Source organism: Fundulus heteroclitus, chromosome 7, assembly GCF_011125445.2.
Source record: "Fundulus heteroclitus isolate FHET01 chromosome 7, MU-UCD_Fhet_4.1, whole genome shotgun sequence".
Lineage (NCBI taxonomy): Eukaryota > Metazoa > Chordata > Actinopteri > Cyprinodontiformes > Fundulidae > Fundulus > Fundulus heteroclitus.
In genome coordinates this window covers 2,829,878-2,843,241 of record NC_046367.1, presented here as the reverse complement: position 1 = coordinate 2,843,241, position 13,364 = coordinate 2,829,878, and the positions used below count along the sequence as shown (strand labels likewise).

The 13,364-nt window shown below is 39.7% G+C and overlaps 1 protein-coding gene across 1 annotated transcript in view; it reads right to left on the bottom strand.

Moving 5' to 3' along the window:
* nmi (N-myc (and STAT) interactor) overlaps window positions 1–13,364 on the bottom strand; it is a 64,743-nt gene that overhangs the window by 27,625 nt on the left and 23,754 nt on the right. Inside the window, exon 6 of the mRNA XM_036138753.1 lies at window positions 10,446–10,552. Coding sequence (XP_035994646.1) covers window positions 10,446–10,552 — 107 coding nt within the window. The remainder of the gene's footprint in view (window positions 1–10,445; window positions 10,553–13,364) is intronic.

The following is a 13,364-nucleotide window of genomic DNA, read 5'->3' as shown; positions in this document are numbered from 1 at the left end:
AAGGGTGAAGAAAACGGCAGGCATCGCAAACATTAAATTCGGACATAAAGGAGTTAATCATTTTGGATGAGTGTGAAGGCATGGTTATATTTGTTGATGAGCGATCCAGCTGGGAATCAAGCCCCCAGTTAAAATCACCTCCCAATATTAAACGATAGGTGGACATATTGGGGAGTGACTGGAAAACATGTTTAAAAAAGTTTTCGTTGTCATAGTTGGGAGCATATATATTAGCCAATGCCACCGGGATATTGTAAATGGTGTCAGTGATAATAACGTATCTACCACAAGAGTCAGAAATGGTTTGAGAATGTACAAAAGGGACAGATTCATTGATAGGAATAGCCACTCCTCTAGATTTAGTGTTAAAAGAGGAGTGATAAATTTGATTAACCCAGCTGCGCTTCAGCTTCACATGGTCCACGTTTTTAAGATGTGTCTCTTGAAGGAAAGCTATTTGCACCCCCAATCGCTGCATATGATGTGGTACCTTACTGCGTTTTACAGGGTTGTTGAGCCCCCTGCAGTTGAAGCTGGTGAAACGGATCTCTCGTCCCACCGTTGCAGCCGATGTCAAGTGAGGATCAGTCACAAGTCATAATAAAACAAGAGAGTAAACGACAGTCACCCTAGTCACCTGAGAAAGGAAAAACAAAATAACAAAAAAAAAAAAAAAAAAAAAAAAACAAGAGCAGCAAAGTAATGCATCTCCCCCGGCAATCCAAAACCCTCCATAAACCGACCCATTCGCTGAAGCATCCCCCCAAACGGGACGTGCGAAACCCCATAAGACGAAAAAGAAACGGCATCCAGCCTACAAGAGACTAAGAAAAGAGAGTAGTGTAAAACTATTGACGTACTCTCCTGGGAATGTGAAGTAAATATGACAGTAGATAATGAATGCATGAACTATGTTTTTTTTTATAATCTCAGAGATCGAACAACTGGTTTGTAGAAACAAGATTGTAAAGCGTGAAGAACTAATGTATAATCGGACACACAAAGGTCCACTGGTTTGTGTCAATAAGAGCTAGAACAACCAAATAATAATAATAATAATAAAAAAACAATTATTTTCCTTCTTTAAATTAAATAGGAATTATAACCACAGTGTATCCAAAGTACTTAAAAGGCACTGTTGAGAACAGTAATATATTAAATAACAGTTGTATTATACAGAATGTTACAGTTCTCAAACAAAAGTGTGAACCCATCCCTTGGCAGTGGCATCCCCCGAATTAAACTGTGCTCGGAGGGACCACCGTTTTAATACTTTTCACAACAAAGTCTATAACAAGGGCTGGGTCTTCAAACTTGTGAACTTGCCCATTGGGAAGCATGATCCGTGATACTGCAGGGAAAAGAAGCCCAAACTTGATTCCAGGGCAAGAATGGAGCTCCTTCTTCACTTTCATGAACGATACGCGTTTCTTAGCCACTGAGGCAGAATAATCGGGGAAAATGAACACATGTTTTCCTTCATAGAGTAAGGGAGATGATTCACGGGCCCTCCGTAGAATCTCATTCAGCTCTTGGAAAAGGTTGAGACGGACAACAAGCGGCCACGGTGGGTCCCCCTCTGCTGGCTTGGCCCGCAATGTGCGTTGAGGGTAGGCTTAGCCTCAAAGCCTAGAAGAGTCTGAAGTAACGTTGATACAAATTTCGTTGGCTGTTGACCTTCGGATCCCTCCAGTATCCCCACGAGACGAATATTATTTAGTCTGGAGCGACCTTCCAAATCTTCACATTTCTTGGACAGCGTATCCACCAACACATTTAATGAGCTAACCAAGGCCTCCAGGGTAGCTAGCCTCCCGTCCTGATCGTTAGCAGCTCGCTCCAGATCGTGAATAGCAGTCCCAAACAAGGCAATTTTAGCTTGTAGCAGTGTGACGGCGGCTGAGATCTCCCTCTTAATGACATTCGAAACAATGTTCTCAAACCTGTCGATGAGATTAGTCCGTGAGTCGTTCAGCATCTCCTGCATCTTGGTTAGCAGTATGCTATCAGCCTCTGGTTCAGCAGGAGCCTCGTGGTAGCTTTGTTGCGAGTAGCCAGGGGCGGATCCAGGATTTTTCAAAGGGGGGTGCGCACCTAAGGGTCATGGGGTTAAGGGTCAAGGGTCATGGGGTCGAGACAATGTGAGGCTAAATGACCAAAGAATGCCATCTATACTCTTTCACACTACCCTAATTATTCATCTAAGGCAGGGGTGTCAAACACACGGCCCGCGGGCAGGATCCGGCCCGCCGAACAATTTAGTCCGGCCCTGTTATAATTTTTTTTTTTTTTTTTTTTTCCCAGTGTCCTGTCTGGCAATGTGGCAATAAGATGCCACAAAGAACTCATCAGATTTGACTTTCACAAGTGGACAAGATAAAAGGAAGAGAATGATAAAACAATTATTTAAAAAAACATGTACTTCATTTAATTGAAAATATGCAGTTCCTATATTGTCCACGAGGGGCGCTGTGTTTTAATTAGCAGATTAAGTTTCAGGTGTGGAAAAATTCAAATAATTTCTTAATTTTTATCTGCTTGATGTATTTTGTCATGCAGGACAGTGTTTTTAAGTTCCAAAAAATGTGAATAAATGTTTTTCAACATTGTATAATCACTGTGATCGGTTCTTATGCATAATGTACAAGTAAATGTTTAACTGAGTAAAAGTATTGTTGAAATTGCACATACTTTTCTTAAAAACGCTGAGGTTATTCATAATATATTGTGTAAAAGTGAAATTAACTTAATATAAAAATCAACAAGTCCACATTTATTAGTTCTATTTAATCTTGCAATGAGTTAACTCGTGTGGCCCTCTTGAGATCAGATTAAGCTGTATGCGGCCCCTCAACCAAAATGAGTTTGACACCCCTGATCTAAGGGTTTTTTAATTGATAATAATTTTAATGGTTGAACATAAGTGGAATTAGCATGATTACCTTATTGTAATTGAAAATGGGTTTTTAAGTCAAAATCTCGTGCTTTTTACAGCATGCACAAGGTTAAAAAGTAGTTTGAAGAAAAAATTATCCTTATCAACAATTAAACAAAGATTTTCTTTATTTCCAGAAATGACATTTATACAGAAAATGAAATAAAAAGACCCAAGAACTAAAGAACAGTTTGGTATGGTTCAAGTGACAAAAGAGTTTTAAAAATATACATGTATTTTAACAATATATTTTAACCATATAAACTATATTAAGAAAAAAAATACTTAGACCCAAGGACTTAAGAACAGTTTGGTATAGTTCATATGATAAAGGATTTTTTAACATATTTTAACAAGATAAACCGTGTTAAGAATTTTTTTTTAAAGTAAGTTAAACCAATGAACATGTACGGTGAAGTTAAGCCATAAGCCTATAATAGAACTGTAAGACTTGACAAAGAATATTGTTCTCTTCTACAACACCTTCAACTTCATGATGACAATGATAATGGGTTTATGAATGTCAACCCTCTAGGATGCTTCTGGGCAAATATGTGTATGATTTTGTTGATGTCTAAATGAATGTCCTTGTGGACATACATAAGTAGCAAAGCCACAAACCTTTCCTGTCCCATTGTTGACCTCAGCAAAGTTTTCACTGCTTTAAGGCCCGAGTTAGCAGTTTCCACAGAAGCACTCGTAAAAGGTATAACTGACAGAAGGTGACGAATCATAGAAATGTTTGGGTAGCACTTCATATTTGTTATCCTTAGAATTTCAGGGAGAGAGCTGGGTTTTTCCACTGATGATAACCACTTTGTGTGCCACAACTTCACTTCCTGCCTGAATGTTGATCCTGATGGTAGATCATCTTTATATGATGTAAAGATCTCTTTCTCACTCTCATCGTTCATCATATGCAAGTTGCTTGGCAATAGTTTTAAGCTATGTTTTCATAAAGGAGACGATTCTTAGTTTTAACAATAAAACGCACGTGGCTCTAAAAGGTTTAGATCAGACAATACACACTACACAATAACTATTGTATGCGTGTCAATTTCCACTATTTTTTTTACGTTACACTCTTTTTTCATTACTTTTCAAAAACTAATTTTCATACCTTTCCCGTTACTCGAAAAAGTTTTCCTGAAATTGCATAACTTACAACTTTACTCAACTTGTGAGAACTCAATGTTTTTTCATTATCAACATTTTCTAACGATCATCATACTTTTTTTCTGTGGGGAGAATATAAGATTAAGGTTGATCCATACTCCAATCTGGAAGGTGGCGGTAATGCACCTAAAAGTTGTTTGCCAACCACTATTAAAAAAAGAGAAGAAGAAGAAGAAGTAGTAGTAGTAGTAGAAGAAGAACAGGCTCGTCACTGCGCGCCACTATCCAAGATGGCCACGACCGGTGCGGCAGAGAGTGATGGATTAATTAGCGATAGTGATGGAGTTTCATCGATTTATCATCATCTGAGAGCGATTTGGAATATATAGAAGACTTTCTTGACAGCAACCTGATTGACAAAATCCAGCCATACCAGTTTGAGGCAAGGAGACCAAAAAGAAACGATGTGAGTTGAATCTGTCTGCTGCAGCAGCGGTCTCCTTATTTTTGTGATGTTTTTCCACTTTTACCCGATGTATTGCAACATTAAACTGCCATGCACATGGGCATTGTTGCTTCAACAATAGCTTTAGAACATTTCAATGGTGAAGTCCTCTGGAAATCCGAAATAATTGTTGTTTATCGCAGCTGTATGAGTGCAATGCCTCTGCTAAGAAACAACACAGGATGTGACGTCAGCCCGTCATTACTGCCCATATTTGGGCACTAAATATTTTTGGTTTTTCCAGTATATCATAGGATCCTTGTACCCTCTGCTAAGTATCTATGCACCTCCTGGATTGCATTAGCTGTGGCACTTGGGTCTGCTTGCCCACTTTGATGTCAAGATGTTGCCAAATGTTATGTAAAAAGAAGGAGGTCCTGGCTGGGGCTCATTTTGGGGTCGTCAGATGATTTATTTCAATATTCTCAGCCGCACATCGCTTTTCTAACACGAGGGAACGCTCTCAGTTCTGAACAATTTCTTTGTGCTGTTCTTTGTTTTTATGCCAACGGCAGCCTTTTAGTAACGTAGAAGACACAGTGCAACATACAGCTGCCTCTGAAAGATTTTCTGTCAGAAATGTTACTCAGTTACAGTTTAAAGGCATTCCATAAGCCCCATTTACACTACCCTTGTTAAACCGAGCCGAGCCAAGACCAGTCCGAGCTTGGATCAGTTAACCAAGCCGAGACAACCGTTTACATACCACGCTATCCCGGTTCCTTGGTTGCTCCTCGCCTCCTAGTGACAATCTGCGGTACTACCGCTCTCTGGGATTGAAGGCGGGACAAAGCAAATCAAAATGGCATCGCCCGTAACATTCAGGATGTTATGGTTGGACAGAGTCGGCTTTTGGGACGTGGATAAGACCAACGAACGTCTAATAAGGATTTACAGACGCAGGAAACAACGACAGACGCTGAGGTTCATCACACTGCAAAGCAGAATCATCTCTGGAAATCGTGTGGCATGGTAAGGAAGCTAGTATCATTATGAATGTCTGAAATTTGTCTGAATGGAGTGTGAATCGGGACAATCAGAAGATATAAAAGGAAGATGGCTTTACAGAATACAAAGGAAGGTTGGGGAAGCTCTAGGAAAAATTGGAAGGAATAGATTACAGGAAAGAATAATAATTACATATAGGACATATAGGACTTAATTCAACGTTACAATTAATGGAAAAACATTAAACAGGAAGATGTGACATCTGTGAAGAACCTGAAACAATAGAACATGTAATGTATACATGCAGAAATAGAGACAAAGAACACAATTCATAAGGAGGAGTCTGGAACAGGAAAAAGAGCAGTATAGTCTTATAAAAATTTTAAGGAAAAGTACTTACGATTCAAACTATAAGATTATGTTTTGTTATTTACTGGTAACAGGTTTAGTGAAAATAATTTTTTTTTTCAGCATCTCTGTCCTGATCCACACTCCTTACTGGTTTGTGGCGGTATTGCACCACATAGTTGTTTGCAAACCACCATAAATTTTAAAAAGAAGAAGAAGAACAAGTTCTGGTGCCAAATTCTCAAAAAACCCTTGTGTGAGTAGACCATCCAGCGTTCCTAGCCTGCCTTTCTGTGAGTGCCCCTGTTTGTATTTTTGGATTTCTGGCTGTTTGTCTCAGCCTTTTCGGACTCTCCAGGTTCTCAGTATCTGGACCTGTGACTGTTTCTTATCTCTGCCAAGCCCTCTTGTACCTTTGCCTGTTGGACTGCCTTTGGATTTCTGGACCCTGGACTGGACTCAGGACTCTGCCTGTTGGATTTCCCCATTAGAACCTTTGCTTGTGTCTGTCTATATGTGTATGACTTTGGACTGTCTCTGGATCCCTGCTCCTGCTTCTGGCCAATTCAGGAGATTAATTCCTGTCAGCAGAAACACTTCTGGACCACGTCATAAAACCCCTTGTGGATTCTGTGTGACTTCTTGGATCCAAACAAGGTTAGTAGCTTCCTTTCGTTACATTATCTCCTCCTCTGAAAATCAACAGCTACTAACCTGTCTATCTCCCTTGCAGTGGTGCCGGTTCCAGTTCCAGAAGGTTTGCACACCGGCTACACCAATGTTTATTAAAATCTCTGAACTTTACTTTGGTGTCAGTCGATTTATCGGGTCCAGAACCTTAACACATAGCCGTCTCCAACTAGAACTTATCTTGACAAAATGTCACAATTCAGCGCAGTGGAGCCACCAGGGGGTGGCCACCCCTGGCGATGTCCTGGCCACCCCACCGGCCACCCAACACGCCAATGTAAATGGTAGTAGCGTCAGTTTAGCATTTCATCCCATTATGCACAGCCAGCAACACAGCCGCTCTTCTTGACCTTCTTGCGCGCTGTAGCTCACCCGCTGCTCCCCCCTCCCCCGCCCGTCCCCCTCAACCGCTGTTGCATTCTCAGACAACTACGGCTCAGCGCGCGCCTGCCTTCAACGGTGATAAAAGGAGGAAAGTGAACAAGACTAACGGTAAGTAAATAAGTCAAATCATTAATTTGTAAAAGAAGAGGGGGATATATGAACTGGATCAGTTACTGTTACAGCGGCTTTTGGTGTCTTTTTGACAAGTTTTCAAAGAGTTACGTAGCTACCGTTGTTAGCTGGTGCTTGTGTATGGTTTGTCAATTCCCACACAATGAAGGGAAAGTCCACAGGCATGTCTTCTTATTTTAAGAAGAAAATAACAGCAGAAGGAGATAAAGAGATGACAGGGGAGCAACAGAGAACGAGGGAGAAGGAGGAGGAGAAAGAGGAGGTGGATGGAGGAGAGGAACAGATAAAGCAGCATGATGAGGGAGTCAGCATTAGTAGAGGACAGTGATGAGGAAAAGCATCAGGCAGCAGCAAGCAGAGCAGGAACACTCAACACCACTCAGGGTTTCCCGCAGCGCTATCTTGGCGAGGCGGCCGCCTTGCCAAACTCACGCTACCGCCTCGGCATCATTTCAAAAACAAAACAAAAAAATAAATAAAAAACTCGATATGCTTGCATCTTTATTTGACGTTAACACACGGTTTGTTGTTGCTGCTTTCGCGCGTGCATATAGTAAATGGCGGGGTAAGAACACATGGATACGCCCCCCCGGTCCGCGCAAAACTTGTCGTCGTCTCCCCGACCCCATCCCCCCGCGCCAGTCGGGCCGCGCAAAACTTGTCGTCCCCCACCAACTCCCACAAATTCCTGCGGGAAACACTGCCATTGATCACAGAAGCATGGCAGAACTTAGCAAAAGCAGGTGTTCCTGCACCGACAGGTGAAGTTATGACCATGTGGCCATAATAATGAAATTAATTAATTGTCTAGAAAGTAATATCCTCGGAAGAAATGTATGTTTTGTTTAGCGTGTTAGTTTTTTAGTGTGATGGACTCACTTAAATATATAACTTAAAAACAAAATAAATAAATATTTTTATATATATATATATATATATATATATATATATATATATATATATATATATATATATATATATATATATATATATATATATATATAGTTTAGTTTTGTTTGTCTGAATCGAAATGCCTAGAGGCAGATAATTGATCATTACCATGGAGAGGCTAGTATTATTATTATTGTCATCATCATTTTAATGTCAGAATAACGGACTTTCACTCCTGTTTCATTATAGATATATCCCAGTCAAGAGTAGAGCGGTCCAAGCAGCCACAGCTAGAAACCTTCCCTCGAACCTGTCAAAAGGACAGAAGAAGATGCTTTTCTAAAGACTGGTAAAACACATGTAAATGGCTTGAATTGAGCCTGGTAACCAGAGTTGGAGACTATGGATCTTTGCTGGGAAGTTATTTTTGTAAAAGTAATTATTATTTTTGTTTCAGACAAAGTAAAGGTATAACTGTTTTTACACATACAGTATAACCTTGTAATCAAAATATGACTGTTGTTCCCTGTTTTCCCTGGTATTCCTGTTACATAAATAAAGATGTCGTTTCTGTTCTTGCTTCTATTTTTATCTGCCAGTATCTGGTTTTCCCCAGTATTTTTTTGTATTCAATAAATAAATAAATTTACACCCTATTCCTACATGATTACACAATACAAAGCAAACTCAAAATGTTAACTGTACTGTTATTGGTCTGTGTCTACGCAGATTAGATCATTAGTAACATTAAAAGTCACACAATAAAGGAATAGGTGTTTACTTAAGTCTTTCTGATAGTTTTCTACAGGAAGCTTTACTACAACCGTAGAATAAAATCTTGAAATTATGGCTTTTAGTTTCAGTGTGCCACCCCAAGAGTTTTAAGTGGCCTCTTCTGGCCACCCCTATGAAAAATTTCTGCAGGTGCCCCTGATTCAGCCAAACAAACTACAAAAGCTTAGAGGAAATCATTCACCAGCTAAGTTCCTCCTCCTGCTGGCCTTGATGTTTTACCCACAGCTGTCTTTAAGTTTTGCCTGTCATAGCGTCTGATTTGACACTATGACACTCCCTAACAGCTAACCGATAATGGTTCTGTGTCACACGTCTTCAAACAAGATGCTGCACGTACACACAGCACATGACAAACGTGCACATCACTGCATGCTTCAGGGGATAGCTCTTTTAGATCAGAATAAATTACTTTTAAACTTTACCTAAAAGTTAAAGTTTAAAAGTAGAGGAAATGAAAGGAGTATTGTATCTCTGTGCCCAGGCAGCTGTGGTATGAGTTTGTGGGTTGGAAGCCAGTGTTGCCAGTTGTTGAAGGAGAAACAAGTCACCGGCTCTATTACCTTTACCTTGAAAACAGTGTAAATGAACAAGCCCAAAGCTGCTGATAATGGGCGGATATGGCAACACTGCTGGAAGCTGTGCTGAGCATTTCTGGAGGTCCCTGTTCCCTTCTGTCAGACTCTTTAACAAGCGTGTAATAAATCATGACTTTTTGTTACTTATTGTAACATCAATATGAATATTTTTATATTTAATGTACACAATGTTTGAACTGAAAAGCATAATTAAAAATTGATTAATCATTGCTGTATAGAAACAGGTTTTTCCATGCAGGTTAAATGTCCCATGAGGATTGCCATAATGTAGGCAGTAAGTGCTGGCCAATGCTTTGTTTGGAAGTGTTGAAAAATAATAGTCCTGTTGAACCATGCAGCAACCCAAAACCCCAGCTCCGACTCCAGTCTCCTTCCACCTCATGTGATGCCAATGTTGTCCCGGTAACAAACCTTGAAAACTCAGTTTACATTAAAAAAAAAAACCTTTGAGCAATGGGAGCCAACAATGGTAGCCAGCTGCATCATAACAAGAAGGTTAAGAAGAAAACGGCCCAGCTATTAATGTTTTTTTGTGGAGCCGTGACTGCTACTTTTGTGGAGAAGTCAGTGTGGATGAGTACCGAGTGTCAGGACAGTGAAGTAAATGGCAGATGAATAGCTTGTGTGTGTCATTGTATATAGTTATTGAAACCCAATTAAGTGAAAGCTAACTGGCCCTCAAACAGTTTCAAAACTTATTGTGAACGACAATGCAATGAATGAAAAGTTAGCTCCGCAATATGTTGCCAGTTTAGCACAACCGTGCCCACTACTGACCACAATAATAGAATAAGGTTTTTAACCAAAATGTTAAAAGTGCACTTTAATACAAAACTGGGCAGTTAGACTATCAAGCACTTTCAAGGATTTTATAGGAAAATCAAGCACTTTCCAAACCATAAAAATTTCAAGCTTTTCTCAAGGATTTCAAGCACATGTACGAACCCTGAGATATTCATATTTACAAGAAAATTTTATTTACATGTTTTATACATTGTTCTTAAAATGTCTTCATTGAAAGCAGTTGTATGAAGCAACTTGGCAATTCAAACTGATTCTATGCTTTTCTTTTAAATGTAAACCTTCATAGTATTTAAGAGCGTACCTCAAATTTCACAGCTGTTTCCAAGGCGATTCCTTTGGGTTTCACATCCAAGGTGGTGCTTTCACAGGACACACGGCAACTGGTGAGCTTCAGGATTTGATGAGCAACTAGAAGATTAACAACATGACAGAGATACATTTCAAATGCAAACTTGGCGAGAAAGCAATGCTACACTTTAAAAAATGCTGACTTAGTTACTTGAATCACATTTTTTTCTGATTTTAATGAACTGTTGGAACCTCATTAGTATTAGACAACCAATCAGGTATTAAATATTTCTCTTTAAAGTCCCAAAGTCCCTCTTTAAAGTGTTGTGTAACTCTCTCAGAGCCTTTTTCTGCAGAACTCTGAGAAGTTTCTAGCTCGATTTACCGCAGAAAGTCCAACAAATTCAGCTGTTTGGGACTAGCCATGAAGACAGACCAGCAGAGAATTGAGGGCTGAGACAAATTCTACGATCAGCCTGACACAAAAACAATCTCCTTGTTATCTAATCCGGTGCCCAAATGGCTAGCCTTGGAGCTGGCTATCTCAAATTCTCCAGGATGTTTTGCAAACAAGATGCTCTACCTCCGCCCAGACCCGCTCATGACACCTGTGAACTCGAACAGTGCCCTTCTTGAACTGCTGATAATATACCATCTAAGACTAAGGCTGGTTGGACAGTCATGGGTCCATACTTTCACACACATATACACGGACATGGTGATAAATACACCCCCCTGTGACTCACCGCATTGGCTGTGCCCGATTGTTTTACCCCCTGGGACAGGAACCTAGACTGGATGCACACATACGCACTGCTCACTTGGGGTACTTGATTTGGATCCGATACCCCCACCCACACCGAAAACCCTCCCACCTGAAATATGTCTCCTTATGATGTATGTATGTTTGCTTTTTTTTTGTGCTGACATTTCTTTTTCTTTGTTGCATTGATCGAATTATCAGACAGTGCGACTAAGGCACTCTTTTTTTCCCCACACCCATACCAATGTAATCCTTTCTCCACTCTGCAAGAAGGCAGCGCCTGGCAAGGCTGCAGCTGCAGTCACCCGTGTACGTATGTATGTCTTTTCTTGATTGGCTGTACCGAAACAATTCCCTCCACAGGGGACGAATAAAGAAACGAAATTCAGTACAGTGAAGATCCTTTGAGATGGAGACCACAAAATCGGCAATGTAGAAGTCAAGTGGCAACTCAAAAGAATGTATATATATATATATATATATATATATATATATATATATATATATATATATATATATATATATATATATATATATATATATATATATATATATATATATATATATATATAGTGATGGGCAGTAGCGCCGCTACATGTAGCGAAGCTATTAGTTAAACTACATTTTCCAGTAGTTTGACCGTAGCGTCGCTGCTTTATGAATCAAGTAACTTTCCTGTAGTGACGTTATTTTTTTGATCAAGTAGCGACGTAGCGTCCACAAACGCTACAAAATCCAGGACATAACTAAGAAATGAAACCAGGTTTGCTATTTTGAAACAACATTCAGAGTGAACAATCAATCTGAGTTGTTGGTTGGACATGTTCATGCGCGAGCTTCTACTTTGCCTCTCCTGTCTGTATATCTATCGAAACATGCGCATACATACGGCAGTGGAACTTATGGCAAGGCGATTAGGCAAATTATCATCCGTACAATAACGTGCAGTTCCAATCCGTATTTTACGCGAGCGCGCGTTTTTTACGTCACCGCGCGTTTCCAGCCAGAACGCGCGGTGACGTAAAAAACGCGCACTCGCGTAAAATACGTTTGGTGGCGTTAATAACGTTTGGTGGCGTTTTTTGCATATTATATTATCAGGAGGTTGTCTTTTATGTGCTCAGCCACTAGATTTAAAGGTGTTTTACCCAATAAGAACACTGCAGCACCAGACACAACCAGGAGGTCCCTGATCGTTGGGGAAAGGCAGAAAGAAGATGCACCTTCCTTTCTGATCCTGTCTAAATCCTGCTTAGTTCAACAATAAAGTCTGATATTACACACAACTCACTCTGCTTGTTCTCCCTACTTATGCCCTTGGTGCAGAAGATAAATGAAATCTTTAACAGAAATGTTATTATTAATTCTGAAAATATCATGTGAATATAAATACAAAGCATACAGAAAATGCAGCTTTATTAAGTGACCTGGTTTATTTTATTTAGCTTTTAATTTCTTTTCAACATTTAGTTCTACTACTTGGCTTGTGCTTTGGTAGTTTCATGTTTAAAATGACAAAAAAGCTTTGAAGACAAGAAATATGAAAAAGCTTATGGTGCATCTTCTTTCTGCCTTTCCCCAACGATCAGGGACCTCCTGGTTGTGTCTGGTGCTGCAGTGTTCTTATTGGGTAAAACACCTTTAAATCTAGTGGCTGAGCACATAAAAGACAACCTCCTGATAATATAATATGCAAAAAACGCCACCAAACGTTATTAACGCCACCGCACGTACTAGGCCAATAACCTTTTTGTTTTATTTCTAGCAGTAATTACTTCAGTTTGTATTTTATGATGCTGCTCATAAAGCAATGTCTACACTGTGTTAGGTCATTGGCTGATATTTAATAAATGTTTTAACCAGTGTATCAGACTCATTTTGAACTGATCTGACATTAGGTTGGTACAACGTTAAGTAGCTTCTGATGTAGTTAAGCTACTTTTAACACATTTGTGTAACTTAGCTTGCTATATTTCTATAGGTGGTAGCTTTTGTGTAGTGAAGCTTAATTTATTGTTGAGTAACTAATAGCTTAGCTCACTACACTGGACAAGTAGCTTTCCCAACACTATATATATATATATATATATATATATATATATCCATCCATCCATTTTCCAAACCGCTTCTCCCTCATGGGGTCGCGGGGGGTGCTGGTGCCTATCTCCA